Source organism: Hippoglossus stenolepis, chromosome 10 (assembly GCF_022539355.2).
Source record: "Hippoglossus stenolepis isolate QCI-W04-F060 chromosome 10, HSTE1.2, whole genome shotgun sequence".
NCBI classification, from domain to species: Eukaryota; Metazoa; Chordata; class Actinopteri; order Pleuronectiformes; family Pleuronectidae; genus Hippoglossus; species Hippoglossus stenolepis.
This window is the reverse complement of record NC_061492.1, coordinates 4,054,571-4,075,782: the sequence shown is the minus strand read 5'-3', so window position 1 is coordinate 4,075,782 and position 21,212 is coordinate 4,054,571. Positions and strand designations below refer to the sequence as shown.

General features: G+C 43.9%; 1 protein-coding gene across 2 annotated transcripts; it reads left to right on the top strand.

Annotated features, from left to right (window-relative positions):
• The first annotated feature begins 501 nt into the window (after window positions 1-501).
• ganc (glucosidase, alpha; neutral C) lies at window positions 502-20,247 on the top strand. 2 transcript variants are annotated; one of them, XM_047341703.1, is made up of 26 exons: window positions 502-610; window positions 882-947; window positions 1,385-1,487; window positions 1,887-2,014; window positions 2,484-2,660; window positions 2,761-2,764; window positions 3,207-3,276; window positions 4,042-4,138; window positions 4,584-4,767; window positions 5,137-5,281; window positions 5,534-5,769; window positions 5,860-5,986; window positions 6,178-6,257; window positions 11,290-11,361; window positions 15,958-16,101; window positions 16,238-16,334; window positions 16,432-16,533; window positions 16,675-16,849; window positions 16,990-17,058; window positions 17,191-17,255; window positions 17,343-17,419; window positions 17,507-17,581; window positions 17,834-17,947; window positions 18,522-18,634; window positions 18,996-19,099; window positions 19,649-20,247. In XM_047341703.1, exons 1-26 carry the CDS (start codon window positions 582-584, stop codon window positions 19,756-19,758), a joined length of 2,763 nt encoding a protein of 920 aa, XP_047197659.1. In that variant the 5' UTR covers window positions 502-581; the 3' UTR covers window positions 19,759-20,247. The 2 variants fall into 2 exon arrangements, with proteins under 2 accessions (XP_047197659.1, XP_035024075.1); XM_035168184.1 differs by lacking the exon at window positions 11,290-11,361.
• Window positions 20,248-21,212: the final 965 nt, after the last annotated feature.

Sequence of the window (21,212 nt, the reverse complement as noted above, 5' to 3'; positions counted from 1 at the left end):
ACTACACTAAATGTTACTATACTATTCCAGACTATACTACACCATCCAATACATTTCGAAATATTATATTATAGACTAGACTACTATACTGTACTATACTATACTATAGTCGACTATGCTATTCTATACTATTCAATATTACATACTTGACATAGGCTACCATGCTATACAATGCTATGCTATACTATACTATGCAAAATATTATATTACAAACTACTATACTCTACTGTTTGAGTACTTATATGTTCTGTCTCCTTATGTTTACACCGGGGGTCAGAGAGAAATGGCATTTGAATCCTGTCTATGTCCTGTACATATGGCACAATTGACAATAAAGCTATGTACTATACTATACTGTACTATACCATACTATACCATACTATACTAATACATGTGTATAAAGGTGATAAAGTTATAAATGTTTCCTCAGTAGGTGTTTTGTTTTGAAGAGGCAGGCCGGATGTTGTGTTGATGTTTTAGTGTCGGTTCGGTCCTCCCGCTCTGTGGTCCGTGTGGTCGCTGCAGTTCACGGTCGGTAGTTCCGGTTCTGTCAGAAGCGACAGTCGTGACGTGTGTTGGAAATGTCTGAAGAGAGTGAATCTGTGTTCAGGTAAAAACTCCACCTCTGTGTTCACATCATCTGATTGGACCTTCGACACTTTGCCCATGGAGCTGACTCCCTGTTGTGAACTCTGCTTGTAATGAACTGTATTTACATGAACTGCAGCACAGACAAGTCACATTATTTGAGGATTTCTTTTACACGTGGCTCTAGTGAAAGTGAAAGTGAAAGTGTAAAAGTCAATGTGGCCCAGCAGGAGATTCCCTCCATGTTCCTGGTAAATAAATCACACAGTTATTGTTCTCTGCTTGTTCCACAGCGTCGTCCCTGATGATGAGGAATCAGGAGAAAAGTTCAAGAAAAGTGACCAGGTTGCTTTTTACAGGTATATTGACTAACAATCAATACATCAGGTTAACCCTAACCCTAACCCTACAACAATATGAATAACTATCACAATATCAAATTAACGGAAGCTCAATGAATATACAAATGATTGTGTAAGCGTAGTAAATTGGTATAATCCATATATTATATCAAGCTTATCAAGTCATTCTCTGTCCATAAAGAAGAGTTTAAAACCACAACATTCAGACTTTCTGTCTTTAAACTTAACTGTAATAATAATATATCATTTTGTATATATTAGGTATATTAGATATAGATGAATACAATCACCCTCAGTTAAGTGTATACCAGTTGAAAGTGTGTGTTTTTATACATTTGTAGCTGTAGGTCGTGTGTGAGCTGTGTTCTGGCTGTACAGGATCATTCTGAAAGTTATGTTGCATCGTGATATTTATGCCTACTTTCCCTTTTGAGGCGACAAATGCAGGGTCCGAACCTGCAGCACCGAGCCCTGCTGGACACCATGGTGCTCACAGAGAAGGGGGCACGATTTGAACTACTGGAGGCCAACACACAGGTCTGACCACTGATGGGACTGAAAATCTCAATTAAGGAGTATTTTTTGCTTTTATTTAAGTACTAAATTCAACTTGAATTCACATGACAATGTTCAGAACTGGTTAATGTCACAGAATCCCACTTGTAACCAGACGACAGACACCAAATAATGACCTTCCCAATCGGCGAGGTGACATAGCGTACGGTTTTTATTAAAATGATCTCAGAGGAAAATTTCTAATGCCCCTTTGCCCTTCAACAGCAGAGTTACGAAGATAAATATAATCAGAATCAGAGATACTTTATGAAATGTTCTTTTATGCACTTAATGATCCCTCCTGTTGTCTCGTTATAATCTAAATGAAGTACAGCTTCTAGTCCTACTTAATATAAGCCTCTTGCTTTCCTCTTTTCACAGACCAGACTGATTCTGTTGGTGTCGCCCTGCAAAAATGACACTGTCAGGATTTTGATCGACGAACTCCAGCCCATTAAAGCACGTTACCGAGTTCAGGATGTGACAACTGGGGAACCACAGTGTGAACAGTGAGCAGCACCACCAGTTACACAAGCAAAGCCACTCCGAGCTTTGTGTCTTTGTTGTGTTAAACATTCATGATTCTCAGGTGATGAGAAAAAGACTGAGAAATGATTCACAGCTGAAATCATTCAGGCTCATTGGCTGCTTCTCTCGTGGGGGGGGGCACTTCTCCGTCTTCAAGTTACACTGTCAATATTCTAACTTAGCTTTAAAGTTAAAGGAGACATATTCTGCTCATATTCAGGTTCATAACTTTAATTTGTATTACTTGAACATGTTTAATGTTCTGAAAACATGTAACTTTCCTCGCTGTCCATTTCTGCAGCTCCTCTTTTCAGCCTCTGTCAGAAACAGTTTTGGCTCCTGTCTCTTTAAAAGGTTTAAAGGTTTCTGATAAGATTTTTATAATCCTAATATGTGTGACTGCTGCAGCATGAGAACCGTGTTAAAAACGTGTCCCTCGGCGTCCTGCAGGTTGCGAGTGAAGAGACAGACGAAGGGCTGCGTTACACTGACTTGGTCGTCAGGACGTCATCAGGCTCGCGTGTGGCGGTTTCCCTTCTATCTGGAGATCCTGTGTGAAGAGGAAGTGATGGTCACATTCAACTCTAGAGGAAAACTGTGGTTCGAGACGCTGCAGGACCGACCCAGGTGAGTTAAGGGGGGGGTTTGTGTTCTGGAAGACAAATGAATCATCACACAGTTGAATTCTAATCACTGTTTTTCTCCTCATGGCCACATCTCATGGAAGTGAGGTAAGAGAATATGAGCGCTGTTCAAACTCCAGTATTATCCTGACTCAGATAGATCCTGCCTGTGCTCCCCCGCCCTGATTAGACTCACCTGCATCTCCTTATCCCCTGATTGTCTGTGTATTTAAACCCTGTGTGTCGTCCCTCACTTGCCAGTTCATTGTGTCGCATCCGTCCAGCGTTGTGCGCTCGTCAGTTCTTCTGTGTCTGACCCTCGGCGGTTTTCCTGCTGTTAACCTCTTCTGCCTGCTCCTCTGTAATGACTGCTCCTCTGTGATGACTGCCTGTGTACCGACCTGGACTTATTAAAACCATCTGATACTCTGCCTTGTGAACTGTGCATTTGTAGGTCCTCCATCTCCTAGTTATAATAAGTATAAGATCACTCCCACTAGAAGCTTCATCTCCTTTTGTAAATACCTTCTGTTCTTTGTCACGTTGACAGCTTCAAGAGGACGACTCGAGTTCATTGTGGAAAGAGACTTTCAAGCAGTTTGTGGATATCAAAGCTAATGGTTTGTGTCTGCTGTTAAATACTTTAAGAGTCGAACCTGTCAGTATATTATGTTACAGCTGAATATTTCCTGAGCTTCTTGAAAATCCACTCCTGCAGAATTTCTCCTCCTCCGTAACAACAGGATCCGGAATGGAATGACTTTTTTAAATTGTCATTTTTATTCAGTTTAACTGTCATGATCAGTTTTAATTGATGAATACAAATGAATACAAGTGCTTATAATAAGTATATTTGCATAGCATCTTTTGTAGCTAATATATAAAGTCCACTGTATGAAACATGGTAAATATAATAGTTCATACTGGAACCAGGGAAGTTGTTTTTCATTGCTGTCCATCTGTTTGTTAGCAGGATTTTACAAAAACCCATAAACTTCTGGAGCAGATTTGTTTAAATTCAGATTGTGTAATATTTGTATCACTTTCTTTAACATTATGAGATCAGAGGTTTTTCTGCATTTTTGTGAATTTCTCAAGACATATTTCAGAAATCTTCACAAACAAACAAATCGGGCACATTTAGGGGAGTAATATCTGTGTGTGTGTAAATTGGTTGAAACTTATTTCTCAACAAGTTTCCTAGAAAGTGATTTTGGTATTTATGAGAGGGGAAATTGTAACATGGGGAATTTGTAAACTTTAGCCAGGTAAGCCGACATTAATTATAACTATGGTGGGTTAATTTTTTAATAATATATGATTTACTCCTGTACCAGCTAATAGGAAACACATGAGTAACAATAGTTAATATTGTGCATTTCCAGGCCCGAGCAGCATTGGGGCGGACTTCTGTCTTCATGGGTTCAGTCACGTGTACGGTCTTCCAGAACATGCCGACAGCCTGAAGCTCCGAGACACCAGGTACACACTCGTATTCCAGCTGCTAAACACGGGATTTATGTTTTCATCTCACTCAGTGTTCGGAGAGTTGCCAGAGAGATGCCAGCCTCTGTGAAGGCGTTGTCTCGGTTTCTCATGAACGCAACCTTGGGAGCATTTGGAAGGAATTTCCTCAGATTTGGACCCAAGGATGAAATGAGTAGATTTCAAGTGGCCAAAGGTCAATGTCACTGTGACCTTACAATTCATGTTTCTGGCCATAACTCAAGATTTGATACGCCACACAAATGTCAAACAGGATAAAGTGATGGAAGAGATGACATTTTATATCTAAAAAAAGGTCAAAGTTCAGCCTCACAACTGACATCATGATGTTCTGCAAAACCGATTAAGATCGTATTTCCCTCAACTTGACAAATAAATGTACAAATGTAATTCTAGTTTATAATTGTGTTTCGTTTCCCAGAGATGATGAACCTTATCGCCTCTATAACCTGGACGTCTTCGCCTATGACCTGTACAGTCGCTTTGGCCTGTATGGGTCTGTGCCACTGTTGGTGGCCCACAAGCTGGACAGGACCCTGGGTGTATTTTGGCTAAATGCATCTGAGACGTTTGTGAACATACGTTACAGCCCCAGTGACCAGCAGGTAAACCCACCTCCTCCCACTATCTAGGAGTGAAGCCAAAATGTCCTGAATACAACGGCCACCATCTTGCACATTTGGTGCCAGAGTCTGTCGGGGGAAGAAACATCCACACTTCATACATCAGTGACAACAACTACCTAAAATGACAGAAACCCTCTTTGAGAAAAATCGATTTGACGTGTGACTTCTTAGTTTGGTCCAGGACACCTCCACTAACATGGAGGAGGTGGGGTTTATGACCTTTACTGCAGCCAGCCACCAGGGGGCAATTCCAAATGATTTGGCCTCACTTTGGGAGTCATTTTGTCCATTTTTTAAATATAAAGTCTATGTTCATTTCCACATAATTGCCCCCTGTACCTCACCCAGGATGAACAGGTGCCCCTGATACAGAGGAGGTGGAGGGAGCCGCAGACTGACGTCCACTGGCTGTCAGAGAGCGGTGTGATGGACTGTGTGCTTCTGCTCGGGCCCAGTCCCCAGCAGCTCTTCAGCCAGTACGCTCAGCTGACAGGTGAGTTTTATTATATTTATCTGCATTTAAAAGGGAAGAATGACCTCACACCAGCAAATTCAATCCTAAAAATAACCATCGTGGAAGTTCTTCTCTCACAAAGTCAGTTATTTGTAATTTACGTCGACCGCAGCCAACCTTTGTACGAGTTGAACAAATTGATAAGTAAATCAAACAATCTCAGAAGGATAGCTTTTTAACTTTACACCTCCAAATGGTCACCTCCTGACCATTTCTGTCCCCGTCTGTCAGGGTATCCAGCGCTGCCCCCTCTGTTTGCCCTGGGGTACCACCAGAGCCGCTGGAACTATAAGGATGAAGCTGATGTGAGGGAGGTAGACGCTGGATTTGATCTCCACGACATCCCCTGTGATGCCATGTGGCTGGACATTGAACACACGGACGGGAAGCGTTACTTCACCTGGGACCCCGTTTGTTTTCCTGACCCTGCCGGCCTGCAGCTCCACCTGGAGGAGAAGAATAGGAAGGTGGGTTTCGGGTTGCACAGTTTGTACAGCTGTTATCTGCTTTTCTATGTTAACGGGTATTTATTGTGTGTATTTGTATATATCTTTTAGCTGGTGGTTATAAGTGATCCCCACTTCAAAGCCGATCCTGACTGGTCCCTGTACCAAGAGGCCAGAGACGGTGGACATTTTGTCAAGGACAGAGAGGGAGAGCTCTTTCTGGGCTCATGCTGGCCCGGTAAGCTTCCTCTGACATGAAGTTAAAATACATAAATTCAATATTTCATAGTAGTTAACGTCTTTATACGCATGGTAAGATTTCTACGTGGTATTTTAGAACTCCTCCGTTTTACATTATATACAAATAAAGGCAAAATATCTTCTCTGTACTTGATTTTTGATAACCCTCCATATAAACATTTCTCATAGGTGAGTCCTGTTACCTTGACTTCAGCCGCCCTGCCACTCGAGCATGGTACTCCAGATGCCTCACCCTGGATAAGTACAAAGTAAGTGTAGAAACGATCGTTCATTGGATGGATGGATAGATACTTTATTGATCCCGAGGGAAATTAAGGATTTCCCACTCAGTTAAATCCAAATTCATTGATGATTGTTAGGATTTTAATAATATAATTAGACACTATAGCCCCGAAAAGGATTGATTTTACACGCACCATGTTTGTACCTTAACAGAAAGAATTTATGTTTTGTTATGTGTTAGGACTGTAATCCGTGGCATACAATACACTGTACTTAAACTTGTTCTCATACATAAACCTTTATATATATTACAGTATTCCTTTAGCTTTATTCAACATCACACATACATAAATGCACTGTGCTCATTAAGACACTGTGACCTATGCCTTAGAAAGAAATCAAGAAGCTGCCCCAGCTTCTGAAGGCCAGATAGGAAAGGCGTTGTCTTGTCTGATAAATACGCATGCTTACACACACAGAACATACAGACGATAAAACAAAAACACAATGTTTCACACTCCAATGAACAAAAACACTGTGTCTGCAAAACTACTGAAGACTCACAAAGCTTCAGCCGGATAAAGGCTTTTTCTTAATACACAAAACTTAACACTGTCAGAATGTGAAGATTTGCCCAGCTACTATCAAAGGGGTAGCGAACCTGGGAGCGGCTCCTCATCATTGGTGGATTCCAGTTCCAAGATGCTGGGACCACGCCTTCAACCTACTATTATAAATATTGCACCTGTCATCCGTTCGGGGCGACTCTTGACTACCCCGAGCTACGGACTAAAAGCTGAGGCTGTGCATTGAGTGCCCATAGCTATGCTGTACCTTTTTCATTGCTTCTAAATAAATACTTTTTGAACTAAGACCGACCCTTCTCATACCTAAGGATAAAAGAACACGACAAAATTGGTGACCCAGCGTGATCCTGAAGAGAAGTTTTTGACCAGAAAGACCGGAGACCCAAAGGTCGGAGCCGCTCGATCGATTCTCCACATACTCACGGGCGCCAAACTAAAAGGTAAGCAGAAACCTGTTAAAACAAATTCTGCATTAGTTATATAGGCATTGATATAGATTGTGAGTGTGCGGAGAGGAGAAAGGAGGTAAAATAATAAAGTTCTGTGTTTTATGGAAGCAATGAAAGGGTATGTAAAATAAAAGTACTAAACAGAGGTCTGGGACCCTGTGAAAGGTCTGGGACCTTGTGTGGGGTCTGGGACCCTGTCTTGGCGCAAAAGAAACAAGATAAAAGCGAGGTCTGGGACCTGCGCGGGACGAGCGCCACACTTAAAAGTCTGTGGCCCAAACCCTTAAAACTAATTCAGATTGGAGAAAAGACAGACGATTCATGCAATAGATTGCATCCGTGCAACCTAATCTGGGATTAGGGTGTGAACCTGGAGGAAGGGCTACCGGCACTGACGAGTGAGGAGCTTAACTAGCCAGACACACCGTTGCTTGAATCGGGCACAAATTAAAAAGACGCCAAGGCCATAACATGTCGCAGTACTGACAGATGAAAAGACTGACTAGAATAAAAAGACGACAGAAAAAAAAGACCATAAAAAATATAAGATTTAAGAGGTCTGAATGTGTGGGTATTTACTAAATACTAAACAATAGCGTTTTGGAGATTGATTAAAGAATTTAAGGTAACTAATACGTGTGGGTAATGGAACTGATCTGAGTAGTCCTAATATGAACTTCATGTAAAGGAACTATGGTGACACAGCACTAAGTCTGATACAAGTGTGAATGAAAGTGTGTGTGTGGAAAACGAGAGAGAACCAAATTAGGAGGAGATAACAAGAGGAAGGTCACCCAGCTGACAGAGACAGAATAAATAAGGAAATAAGAAAAATAGAGCGAGGTCGCCATCTGGTGGCGGATAAAAGAAAGTACAACTAGCGGTGTACGCCTGCCATCTGGGGGCTGATAAAGGGTATTACAGCTAGGGATAAAACAAGGACGCCACCTGGGGGAGACCAAAGGACATTACAGCTCGGGTTACAACTGGTTTGACATCATTGGATTGGCTTGTGTTTTGAATTTTGATTTTATTTAATTTTGTTTAATTTTTATTTTTCTCCACTAAGAGACAGCGGGAACTTTTACAGTCAGAGATACACACCCTTGACATACAGATACACACATTACAGCAACGTGTCACAGCACTAGGAAAACATCGGGTGGCTGACAATTGGATGATCTGGTTTCTTCTGTGGCTGTACCTTCTATTTGGAATACTGATGTACTGATGTGTGCTGTTCTGGCGATATTACCATTAAAAAAATAATAATAATAAATAATAATATATATATATATATATATCTATATAGATATACACTCCCTCTGCACCCCCTCCTCCCGCCACCGGCCTGTACCCAGACATCCCCGACCCTCCCCTATATGACAACACTTGTTGCAGCTCAAAGCCACCACTACAAACCCCTGTTTTCCGCATCATCAGTGGAGAGGTGGGCCTGGAAAGTGACATCATAGATGCAGCAGGAAAAGCTCATCGAGAGCTGAATGAACGCGTGGCGTACCTGGCTGAGCAGTTGGACGAATTACAAAGAAGAGCAGACGAGGAGACCGAATCTGAGAACCACCCATGTCAAAAAGGCGGAGCAGCCAGCCCTCCGCTTATGGACCCTGACCCCCCAATTATTTCATCCACACCCCGCAGGAGCCCATACAAAGACAACAGACAGAATCACTTAAGTGACGGACCTGATCTTCCACATGCCCTCCCCACAACCAATTATCCTCCCCCTTCCAGGAGTACTACCCCTCCCAGGAGGAATGCATCTATTCCACCACAGGATCAGGACAATGAGCAAGAACAGACCTCCATTCCGACTGATGCTTGGTTCCCTGCCAGAGGAAAATTCGTGGGGATAATAGACGGAGGCCTGTTTCCTGAAGAAAACGACACGCCATCCCTGGCCGCTGCGATGCCCTCTCACCCCGCCAGCCGCACCAGGGCCAAAAACCCTTTGGACCCCCAGCAACCTGCCCCGTGGAAAGTCCCTGTTCAAGCTCCACTGCGAGTGGGGCTCGAGGGGCAAACTCTTTTCCTACCATATACCATGAAGGACTTAACCAGCCTAATTAACAACCTCCCCCCACTGACAAAAGGCGCCGATAACTGGATCAGGAACCTGGTGACCTTAACAGCTGGCGACCCACTGTGCCTCGGAGACTACAGGGGACTGATCACCCGACAAGGAGGGGCACATGTCTGCAACGCAATAATGACTGCAGCAGGGTTGACAGACTCCCCCGACCGAAGCCCCCTGACGACCTGTGCAGGCCCGCTGCACGATGCCATGAGGGCTCTTTACCCTGTACAGTTAGACCCACGGGCTTTAGGCTCCATCACCCTAAGAGAAGGGGAAGATTTGAACACCTACCTGGACAGGGCCAGCAAACTCTGGATGGAAGCAATGGGGACCAGACACAACACATCAGACACCACCCTTATTCTCTGGCGCCGCCAGGTGGTGGGTGGGCTTCCTGAAACAGTCCAAGAAAACCTAGAAGACGTCCTTAACCTGGACACCCAGACCGACCCAGACTGGAGACGCACCGTGGCACATAGTCTCATCAAATATCGGCGACAGGAAAAAACTGAGGCCGGCGAGGACAAGGCTCTCACCAGACAGCTACTAAAAGCCCAACTGGCAGAGAAGAGGCATGGCGTCAACAGCAACAAGAAAAACAAGCCCCTTAAACAAATGGCGGCCGTGTCAGGATTACATTTGGAAATAGCAGAGGCAGTAGCACGGGCTATGCAAACTGAAAGAGTCAGTCAACCCCGGTCGCCCGCGGCCCCACCTCCCAGCTACGATCAGTGGGGACAGGGTCCCCTCCATTCAGACCAAGAGGAGAGATCCGGCGTGGTCAGTATAGAGGTCAAACCAGAGAAACCCCAATACCGGAGACCCCAATACCGGATGCTTCATATGCGGCCAGCTTGACCACTGGGCCCGAGACTGCCCTCATGGGGAACAAGAGGAACACCAGCCCCTACAGAGGACAAGGCCCCCAGCGGGAGGCCCCCAGGACGAGGCCGAGGAAGAGGCATGCCCCGCAACCACACCAGATGCCATCTTCCGCCTGGGAATACGGCTCTGAATATGACCAATGAAGTTGCCCAGTGTCCACAGCAGGTCACGTTGTGCCCCCCGAATTTGACCCCATAGTGACCTGTAACACCAATGGAGAACACACAGCGGACGGTTAGCAGTCCCAGCCAAACTAGCCCAGATACTTCTCAAACAGGCCCATGGACCTACACACATCAGTAAGAAACAGACTCAGAAGAACATGGAAACACTCTGGTGGCATCCACACATGGAAGCCCTGGTAGAGAACTTTGTACACGAATGCGATACATGCAATGCACACAACCCTAAAAGACCATACAAATGCCCCATGGGCCGTTTCCCTGTTCCTGATGCGCCATTCAAAGAAATATGCATTGATTTCACAGACATGGGCGCTGACCACCAGTACAGGGATATAGGTACATGTTAGTAATGGTAGACAGATACACCAAATGGCTCGAAGCAATACCCTGCCGGCGGGAGGGCGAAAACAGTGATCAAATGGTTAAGAAATGAACTCATACCCAGGTATGGAGTTCCCCGAGTCATCAGATCAGACAACGGGTCCCACTTCTCCAACAAACATTTAGGTACGGTAGAAGCCGCACTAGGGATCACGCATCGATTTGGTTCCGTGTATCACCCCCAGTCGCAAGGATTGGTAGAAAGAGCAAACCAGACATTAAAAAGAAAGATAGCCAAAGCATGTCACAACACCTCACTCACGTGGGTTGAAGCACTGCCCTTGGCGCTCATGTCAATGAGAAGTTCATCCAATGGTGTCACCCATCTATCCCCACATGAGCTTCTCACAGGAAGGCCCATGCCAGGGCCTCCTCGAGACCCTGGGTATGGACCCGGGTTGGATGTATGTCAGGAGAAATTGACTGACTACATGAAAGCCTTAACTAATCTTACTGAAGTTTTGTCTGCACAGGTCCAGGCGGCTGCTGGACGTTCTGACGAGACACCCACGGAGACTCCTGTTCCAGTAAGACCGGGTGATTGGGTAAGGGTCAAAGTTCACAAGAGAAAGTGGCCCGACCCTAGGTGGACAGGACCTTGGGAGGTAACAGAGTGTACCTCACATGCGATCCGAGTAAAAGAAAAAAAAAACAGGAGCAATTTGGCACCACCTCACACATTGTGCACCCACTGACCCACCTTCTCGGTCTTTACGAGAAGTAGCCACTGATTTGGCCGACTCCTCCTCAAAATCTTAAAGTAATACGTTGACCACAAAAGGAGGGTCTATCTGTATGTCTTGTCTTGATTATTTCCAAATATAAGCTTGTATACTCTACTTTAAACTCAGCTACGCACATCTGAGTTCCATATGAGCAGAGAAACATGCATTCAATTAGAGAAGCAGTTTACTGAGCTGGTAACATATATCCTGTGTCAAATGTTTTATGTATTCAAGAGCAATTTTCGTTAATGGGACTAGAGAGTCCATCTTATCTGGTATTTCAGTTGGAGTTTTTTTATTTTTATTTATGTTTTTTATTGGTTTATTAGATGTTTGTTTTATTTGTTTTGTTTATGTTTTATTCAAACAAGGATATTTTAATATTTCAAAATTCAAATTCAAATGTCAGACTGAATAATGTTCATTGCTCTTTGAAAAGGTGAACTTGCATGATTATGTTATAATATAATTTTTCCTAAAAAGGTTTTAGAGTTATGACAATATATAATCCAACAAGATTTGCTATCAAGACCGCCAACCAAAATATTTTTTTTATAGTGCACAAAATTAGAGGGTTCCTTGCACTGTTACACAGATCCAAGCAAAATTGGTACTGTGAAATGATATATCCTTAACTGAATAGAGATCGAATTTGGAGTGAAGAAGCAATTTCCACACAGAAATTCTTTATTTATTTAATTTTCTTTATTTTTAGAATTGGAAGATAAAGACTACTTAAGAATTTTACTTGAGATTTACACCCTTAGATATAATATGTGCTGACATTTTGCAAGTAAATTTTGTATCTGATGTTGTGATCATTTTATGATCAAAAAGGAGGAATGTAATGACATTACCATTATACCACACTAAATATTATCTCTGCTTATGCATACTATTCTGCTTGTGTAAACTGCCAAAATGACATCAGAGCCACAAATCTGAGACTGTGCTCGTCCCCCCCAACAAGACCTCGAAGAGGCCTTCAGCATGTGTCTGTGTCTTATCTCCTGGGACTCAGTCCACACACGTAGTTCTCACAACACACACACACACACACACACACACACACACACACAGTTCAACTCTTCACACACACACACATCTCTTCATTGCATCTACATAAAAAGCATACGCCTGCAACAGTTTCTTTGTCACTACAAATGCAGTGTGCTACCCAAGGGAATGAATGTGATAAAATGGCCAATGAATGTGAACGAACAGATAAATCTGCACAGAAAAAGTTTTCTTTGTATCCTACAGTGCCTCAGTGTGTCAGAGTGGACCACGATCTCGACTGTGCCCCTCTTCAGAGACCTGAAGTGGCTTCAGCCCCGGCCGTTGACCTCCGCCCTGTATTCCTCCACGAACAGAACAGCAGACACCTGCTACAGGTGTGGAAAGAGGGGACGTTGGGCGAGGGAGTGTCCGGAGGAACGAGGTGCAGCTGCTCAGACAGATTTGAGGAGGGGGGGCCAGGAGAGAGCGGTGGAAACTCTGATTCATTCGACGCCTGAGATACATGGTATCGCACCCACACCACACATACATGAAAGTGACACACCAAATGTCACTGACACACACACATTGATATTAGAAGCAATCACATGCTTAGAAATGGAAAATTACTTTTCTGCATTATACATCACATGTTCATATGGTTCCTGATATCACATATAAAAAACAATGGTTTAGAGATGAATGCAAAATGATAAACCTTTGATAACACGTTTTGTGGAACACAGGCCCCAGAGGTTACACCCACAGATACAATGCACAAAACCCCTTAGGACAGCTCCAAAGAAACATCACCCTCACCCGGAGGATCACGTCTGCCGGCTCCCCCGACAATAGTCTCTTAAAGACTCTTAAACATCTCCACTATAACAAATTGACTAAAAAAGCCGCACTGCCTTATTATTTTGTTTTAGGAGTAGACATGACAGGAGCTGACCCCATGGGCATCGTTAGGGTAGACGTCCGTTCCTCCTCCCCTAGAACTCAGCCTTCCCCTTCCCCGTCTGATAACTCTACTACTAGCTCCACGAGCTCTCCCCCTGAATCCACCTCACCACTACCATCCCCACCCAGCTCCCCTGCGGTACAATATTACGACGCCAGTACCGTTGAAGATGTGGTAGAAATAGAGACTGGATACACTGATGAAAACATATGGCTAAAATGGGTCCACTTTACTCCCTGTTCCCAAAACCTCACTAATTGTATAGTCTGCAGTCAGCCCCGGCCCACCTGAACCACCACCCCCGGCCCCCCTACTGATAGACTCGGATCGACCCGGTTTGATTGCATGTATGGCTTACACATGGGAGCCAGTCCCGCCAACTGTTCTACTCTCAGTCATCTCTTTCCCCCGGCACCAAACAACACGCTGCCCCCTATATTTACTCCAGTAAAGGGAAATTACACGTGTCTGACTAAACAAGGTAACTCATCTCACAGAGAGGTGGGTTCGATACCGTCCTCCTGGTGTTCTAGAAACATCAATGTTACCGACTGGCACAACGCCACACAGCTGGAGTGGGCCCGCAGTGACCTCTTCTGGTACTGTGGAGGAAAACGCTTGAGGAACCGCCTTCCTTCAAACTGAAAGGGTTCCTGCACACTTGTTCAATTGGCCATGCCCCTGACTATCCTCTCTCCCCGCCCAGGACAACCCACTAGCACCCGTCGACGAAGAACAACGCATTTTGACTTAAATAGGGACTCACCCACATACATAGACGCCATAGGGATTCCTCGGGGTGTTCCAGACCAATATAAATTAGCGGATCAAATTGCAGCGGGATTTGAGTCTATCTGGATATGGGTAACTCCCAACAAAAACGTGGATCGCATTAACTACGTCCATTTCAATTTCCAACGCCTCACCAACCTTACTCGTGACGCCATAACAGGCCTATCCGAACAGCTCGCCCCTACGTCCCTTATGGTCACACAGAACCGAATGGCCCTAGACCTCCTACTGGCAGAAAAGGGTGGTGTGTGCACTATGATAGGAAGTTCTTGTTGTACATTTATCCCCAGCAATACCGCCCCTGATGGCTCGGTGACCAGGGCCCTCTCCACCTTACGCACCATGGCACAAAACATGGCCGCAGACTCTGGAATTAACAACCCCCTAGATAATTGGATGAACACTGCATTCGGCAAATGGAAAGGGCTGATTGCATCCTGCCTCCTCTCCCTAGCTATCTTTTCAGCTATCCTAGTCACCTGTGGCTGCTGCTGCATCCCTTGCTTTAGGACCTTGCTCAACAGACTCATCACCACGGCTCTGACCAAAGAACACATGCCCCATCCCCCACCCTATCAGTTGCCTTTGTTGAGTGATGATGATGATGATGATGATGATGATGATGATGATGATGATGAGTTTGCATTGGATGAGATGGAGGTTGGGGAGTTCGTGGATGATCCCCAGTAAATTGTTCACACCATGAAATGGTGTGAAAGGAGGGATTTGTTAGGATTTTAATAATATAATTAGACACTATAGCCCCGAAAAGGATTGATTTTACACGCACCATGTTTGTACCTTAACAGAAAGAATTTATGTTTTGTTATGTGTTAGGACTGTAATCCGTGGCATACAATACACTGTACTTAAACTTGTTCTCATACATAAACCTTTATATATATTACAGTATTCCTTTAGCTTTATTCAACATCACACATACATAAATGCACTGTGCTCATTAAGACACTGTGACCTATGCCTTAGAAAGAAATCAAGAAGCTGCCCCAGCTTCTGAAGGCCAGATAGGAAAGGCGTTGTCTTGTCTGATAAATACGCATGCTTACACACACAGAACATACAGACGATAAAACAAAAACACAATGTTTCACACTCCAATGAACAAAAACACTGTGTCTGCAAAACTACTGAAGACTCACAAAGCTTCAGCCGGATAAAGGCTTTTTCTTAATACACAAAACTTAACACTGTCAGAATGTGAAGATTTGCCCAGCTACTATCAAAGTAGCGAACCTGGGAGCGGCTCCTCATCATTGGTGGATTCCAGTTCCAAGATGCTGGGACCACGCCTTCAACCTACTATTATAAATATTGCACCTGTCATCCGTTCGGGGCGACTCTTGACTACCCCGAGCTACGGACTAAAAGCTGAGGCTGTGCATTGAGTGCCCATAGCTATGCTGTACCTTTTTCATTGCTTCTAAATAAATACTTTTTGAACTAAGACCGACCCTTCTCATACCTAAGGATAAAAGAACACATGATGCACAGAAGGACGACAGAGTACTATAATGATGAAGGCTGAAGAATTTAACCTTTTTGTATTTGATGTGATGCTAACACTGCGGTACCTGAATACTCTATAAGTTGAGATAGTCTCTCAGTGAACAGCCCTGCTGATGTCGATGTGTCCGATGCAGGGATCAACGCCGTCGTTATTTCTGTGGAATGATATGAACGAACCGTCTGTGTTCGGTGGGCCGGAGCAGACCATGCCAAAGGACGCGGTGCATTATGGGGGCTGGGAACATCGGGAACTGCACAACCTGTATGGTTTTTACCAGGTGAGTGGCCTCATTTAGTTTATTTTTTTACACAGGTCAAACCCCAATATTTTTTGTTTACAATACACTGACTCCCCGAGGCAGCTTCTCCTTCTCCTGGATCACTTCGCCAGACGACTTGTGTTTTTCTTCACAGCACAAGGCCACAGTGGAAGGTCTGATGACTCGCTCCGGGGGCTCAGAGAGGCCTTTCGTCCTGACACGCTCCTTCTTCGCCGGGTCACAGAGACTTGGTGAGTTCTTTAAATGGACAAACACATATTCCTGAACTCGTGGTTTCATCCTTAGCTCGGTTTTTTATTCATTGTCCCTTTTACTTTCTCTGTACAGGTGCGGTGTGGACAGGGGATAACGTTGCCACTTGGGAGTATCTGAAGATCTCAATCCCAATGCTGCTGTCTCTCAGTGTGACAGGCGTAGGTTTTTGCGGAGGTGAGAGCAGTCGTTTATCTTTTAGCTGTTAAATTAAAGTACAGGAATGGCCTGCACTCATTGCAATGAGCTGCTTTTATGCTTACCACTGCTGAATCTCACATTTTAAATTGCTGATGTCCTTTGTCCTCTGTGTTTTAGCTGATGTTGGTGGGTTTTTCAAGGACCCAGATCCCGAGTTGCTGGTGCGTTGGTACCAGGCCGCCGCCCTGCAGCCGTTTTTCCGTGGTCACTCTGCCTGTGTGGCAAAGCGTCGGGAGCCTTGGCTGTTTGGAGAGGAGGTCACCGCTGCGATCCGCACGGTGATCCAACAGAGGTACCAGCTCCTTTGTCCCTGACATGATACTGTCCATCGGTGACTCTGGTTTTCCAGTAGTTGAGACGTTGATCTGTTATCATGAACTAGTACAGGCCCCTCGTTTCCACCACAATGTGACAAATGTCCGGTGTGCTCAGGTATCAGCTGCTGCCCTACTGGTACACTCTGTTCCACCAGGCTCACACCTCTGGTCTGCCTCCGATCAGGTGAGTGTTGCTGTCGTCTGCTGGTCAGTTGATGCACTGCAGCCACAAGCATCACTTACACTCCTGTGAAGTGAACGCTGACGTTTTCAGACACTAGAGGTAAAAATGACCTTGTTCATTTGTTTCAAACAGGCCTCTGTGGGTGGAGTTCCCCAGAGAACAAGGCACCTTCAGTGTGGACAACCAGCATATGATAGGTGATCATTTGACTTTATCACACATTGTGTCCTGTAATCGTTGGATTTGTGTTGTTTGGAGTTTCACCGTCTCTGATCTCACCGCAGGAGGAGCCCTGCTGGCCTGTCCCGTCACCGATCCTGGTGTTCAGGAAGTCAAAGTGCTACTTCCTGGATCTGATGAGGTAAACCAACCACCGGGTAACATGCATGTTTTTATTCACGTTAGACCTCAGAGGGGATTTTTACATTCAGGTTTGCTTTTGTTTCAGATTTGGTTTGATGTCCAATCTGCGATGGCGCACGAAGGAGGAAGGACTCTGAGTCTCCCTGTCACCCTGGACACGGTTAGTACTATGATCCAAACAGTAGAGGGGGCTGTAACATGGACTGGACTGTCAGTAGTTTTCATATTCATGCAAGGGGGTAAACAAACACTAGAGGCCTAATAGATAAATAAAACTCATTATCTACCCTGACAGAGGGAAATTTATCCAAAAGTATTTCATAAGAATTATAGTTATTTGATTCCTGTTTTGGTTTTAGACTGTTTTGATTATTATTACATATTACGGAGGGCAGTTGCTTCTTCTGTCCAGGTTCCTGTGTTCCAGCGAGGCGGCTCGGTGGTCTGCAGGTCAGCAGGAAGCAGCTCCTGCACAGCCGATCTCCAGCTGCTTCCGCTCTCCATCACTGTGGCTCTGGACTCTCAGGTGAGAATCAGAGGAGCAGACGGCTTCTGTTCATATTAAAATCTGCTTTAGCCCTGACCAGGAAATTAAACATGAGTTATTATGAAATATGTAGATATACAGTACAAGAAAAAACGTAACCAATGTAGAATCTAATGAAATCCAATACAATATACTTTTCTGATTCCATTTTGTAATAAGAAATGGAAGGAAATCAGCTGGTTATGGTCTTGATTCATCTTTTCCTCGTACACTGGTGTAGCTGCCGAAATGTTTTTTACCCGTGTTTTCACTAAAGCTGCTTTTCAGACAAGACGTTGTCCTGAGATGTTCCAGTGGGTCTGTACGTGAGAAGGCAAAAGTCTGCGTCAGTTGCTCCGTAAAATGTCTGTAAAATGTCAGAGTGAGCCCATGTGAGAATACATCAGGAAAAAAAGACAATGAGATTCCTGCTGCGTTCTTCAACCCATTTTTCTGGACATTTTCCAGAGTTAATGTCTAAAAACGACTTGAATGAACTCAAGGATTTATGATTGTTTGTTTCCGACTTGTGACATTTGTGTAATTAAATTAGTAAAGTCCCTCGTCTGTGCAGGGGGCCGCTGATGGGGAGTTGTACCTGGACGACGGCCACTCTTTCAACTACCTCCACAGAAAGGCCTTCTGTCTGCGCAGGTTCAACATGCTGTCAGGCCGGCTGCTCTGCCGGTGAGTCACACTCCCTCCTCCTGAACATCAGAGGGACACAGTTTTCTGCTCACCAGGCTCATGAGCACTGTATCTGTGGATTATCTTCAGATCTGGCACAAAGCTTTGGTAAAAAAGATGTGATTTTGGTGGTCAGAGGTCACCGTGACCTGACATCTCATTCGTTTACATCTGGAGGGAATTTGATCACATCTGGAACAAACCTTTCCTTGGAGATCAGACTGATTAGAATTTGTAGGTTAAAGGTCACAGCGACATCACAAGATTTAAAAAAATTCGTACGTGAATGACAATGTACAAAATACACTCGATACCTTTTTATTAATAAACTCCTAAGTCTTCTGACACCTGCTTCTCTCAGTGCCGCCAGTGAAGAAGGAGCGTTTGACTGTGACACCGTCGTACACTCCGTCACCATCCTGGGCTTGAAGAGCAAACCCACCGCTGTGACTGTGCACCAATCAGGTGAGGAGCTCTGGAGTGAACTCACATTGTACCCATTCAGAAGGATGATGATGATGATGATGATGAGGCAGACACGTGTCGTCCAATTGGAAACAGCCTGATCGAAGGTCACACAGAACCCTGACAGGGTCCGTTTAGATAAAGGTTTAAAGGAAACTCAACAGCCTAAAATAAAGGCATCTATTAGTTATAATGATAAAGGCAAAAAAAAACAACTCTGAATTCGGTTAAATCAGGGAACGCGCTACGATATAAGTACAGTATGTTAAGTTGTGATTCTTTCAGAGAATTAATTAATGTAAGTAATTCAAATACATTCTAAAACACAGGAAGCCATTGTCAAGAGGCTAAAACCGTTTTTTATCCATTCTTGCTCGTTGTTCATTTTATATCTTGGTTGACAAAGTGACATCATGTGTTGTATCTGGACTTTTGTGTCATATTCACTGTTTTTTCTTCAATTGTTCAAATATTGTCAAGGGAGAAACTCACAGTTCTGCCGACTTCTCAACTGCAAAACAGCATAAACCTTTTTGTTTTTATCACCAGGTGCCGAGGACACTTCTGCTGAGTTTCAGTTCACGGAGACCTGCTGCGAACTGACAGTGAGCAGCCTGAGCCTCAGAGTGCTGACGGACTGGGAGATTCACATCCTGTAGGTTCACGGTGCTCGTGTCCGTCGAGGGAGGAAGAGGAAGAAGAAGAAGACATCAAAATACATGCTAACTGCCAAATGTGACACCTGATAGACTGCCTTGTAGGGATATGGTTCAAATGTTCAGTTGGGGGTCAAAGATGAACTGATTTCAGTGGCCCAAGGTCAAAGGTAACAGTGACCTCACATGAGTCTAGAAAAGAAAAATGCGTGTCGACTGAAACTGCACCGGTTGGTGGATGCACACAACCACAGAGCAGTAACTGTCACTTTTTTATAAACGTTACTCCTGTTTATTAAGAGCTGCACCTTCAATACAACATTGTATTAATTGAATAATTCTTTCCTAATATTACTATTGGTACATTTAAGAAAGTGAATAAAATTGAAGCCATGTTGAGAAATACGAACGAAAGGAAAACAGTAAAATTCATGTTTTAAAGCGATGCAGTGAAAGTTTCCTCCGCTCAATAAAACGATGTGCAGCTTCAAATGTTGACCCTTTTGTTTTGAACATGTCGTCATGGTTTAACAATATTGTGTCGTGTGACCTTCCTGGAGCGGATGTTTGCTGAGCGACACAAAAATACCACAATAAGACGGGAAACGCTGGAACAAGCTTAATTCTTTCATGAGACTTTACAAGGAAACTGCAGCGTGTTAGAATCATTTTATCAGGATTTTATTTTTATACTGATATTGAGTCTGAACCATTGTAGCATGTCCTTGTACAAATATTTGTTTACGAGGAATGTTGGTGTTTGATATGGAACAAGAGTTGTTATGAAGATTCGATGTTTAACAGGAAGAAGAAAAGAACATACAGGGTGATAGAAGAGATAGAGAATTTAATATATGATGAGAAATAAAATACAAATGGGCTTTAAGATGCTTTTTATTCCTCTGGCTGGAGGCGTCATGTTTATATTTGATGATATTTACCTCTTTCATAACATTTATTAGATTTTAGTGGTGTGAGGTCAGAGGTCACGGTGACCTCACTAACCTGCGTTTTTTGGCTGATTGCTCGTGCTAATTATGAATGAATTTCACAATAAAAGTCTTTAAAGGGTGAAATGATGAAGCGATGATGTTTAATGTCCCAAAGGTCAAAGGTCAGCTTCACTGTCACATCCTGACATTCTGTAATAACTCTCTGTTCCTGAGACGAGGAGCAACAACAACACTAAGAACACTTAACCGTGTTTAATTTATTCTCGGGGCAAATATTCAGTATTTTTTTATGCTTTTTCACAAAATTCTATTTCTGCTTTCATATCAGAAATGTTATATTCTGTGTTCCTTCTGCCAGAATTTCATTTGGCCGGTAAAATAAGTGGCTTTTAAACACATCATCACACACGCTGGCAGTCAATTAGTTGTCATCTCCGCTGTTCAACAAAAAAAGAAAAAACCAAAACATCAGGCCGAAGTTGCTTTTTTCCAACCGGTGCTAAA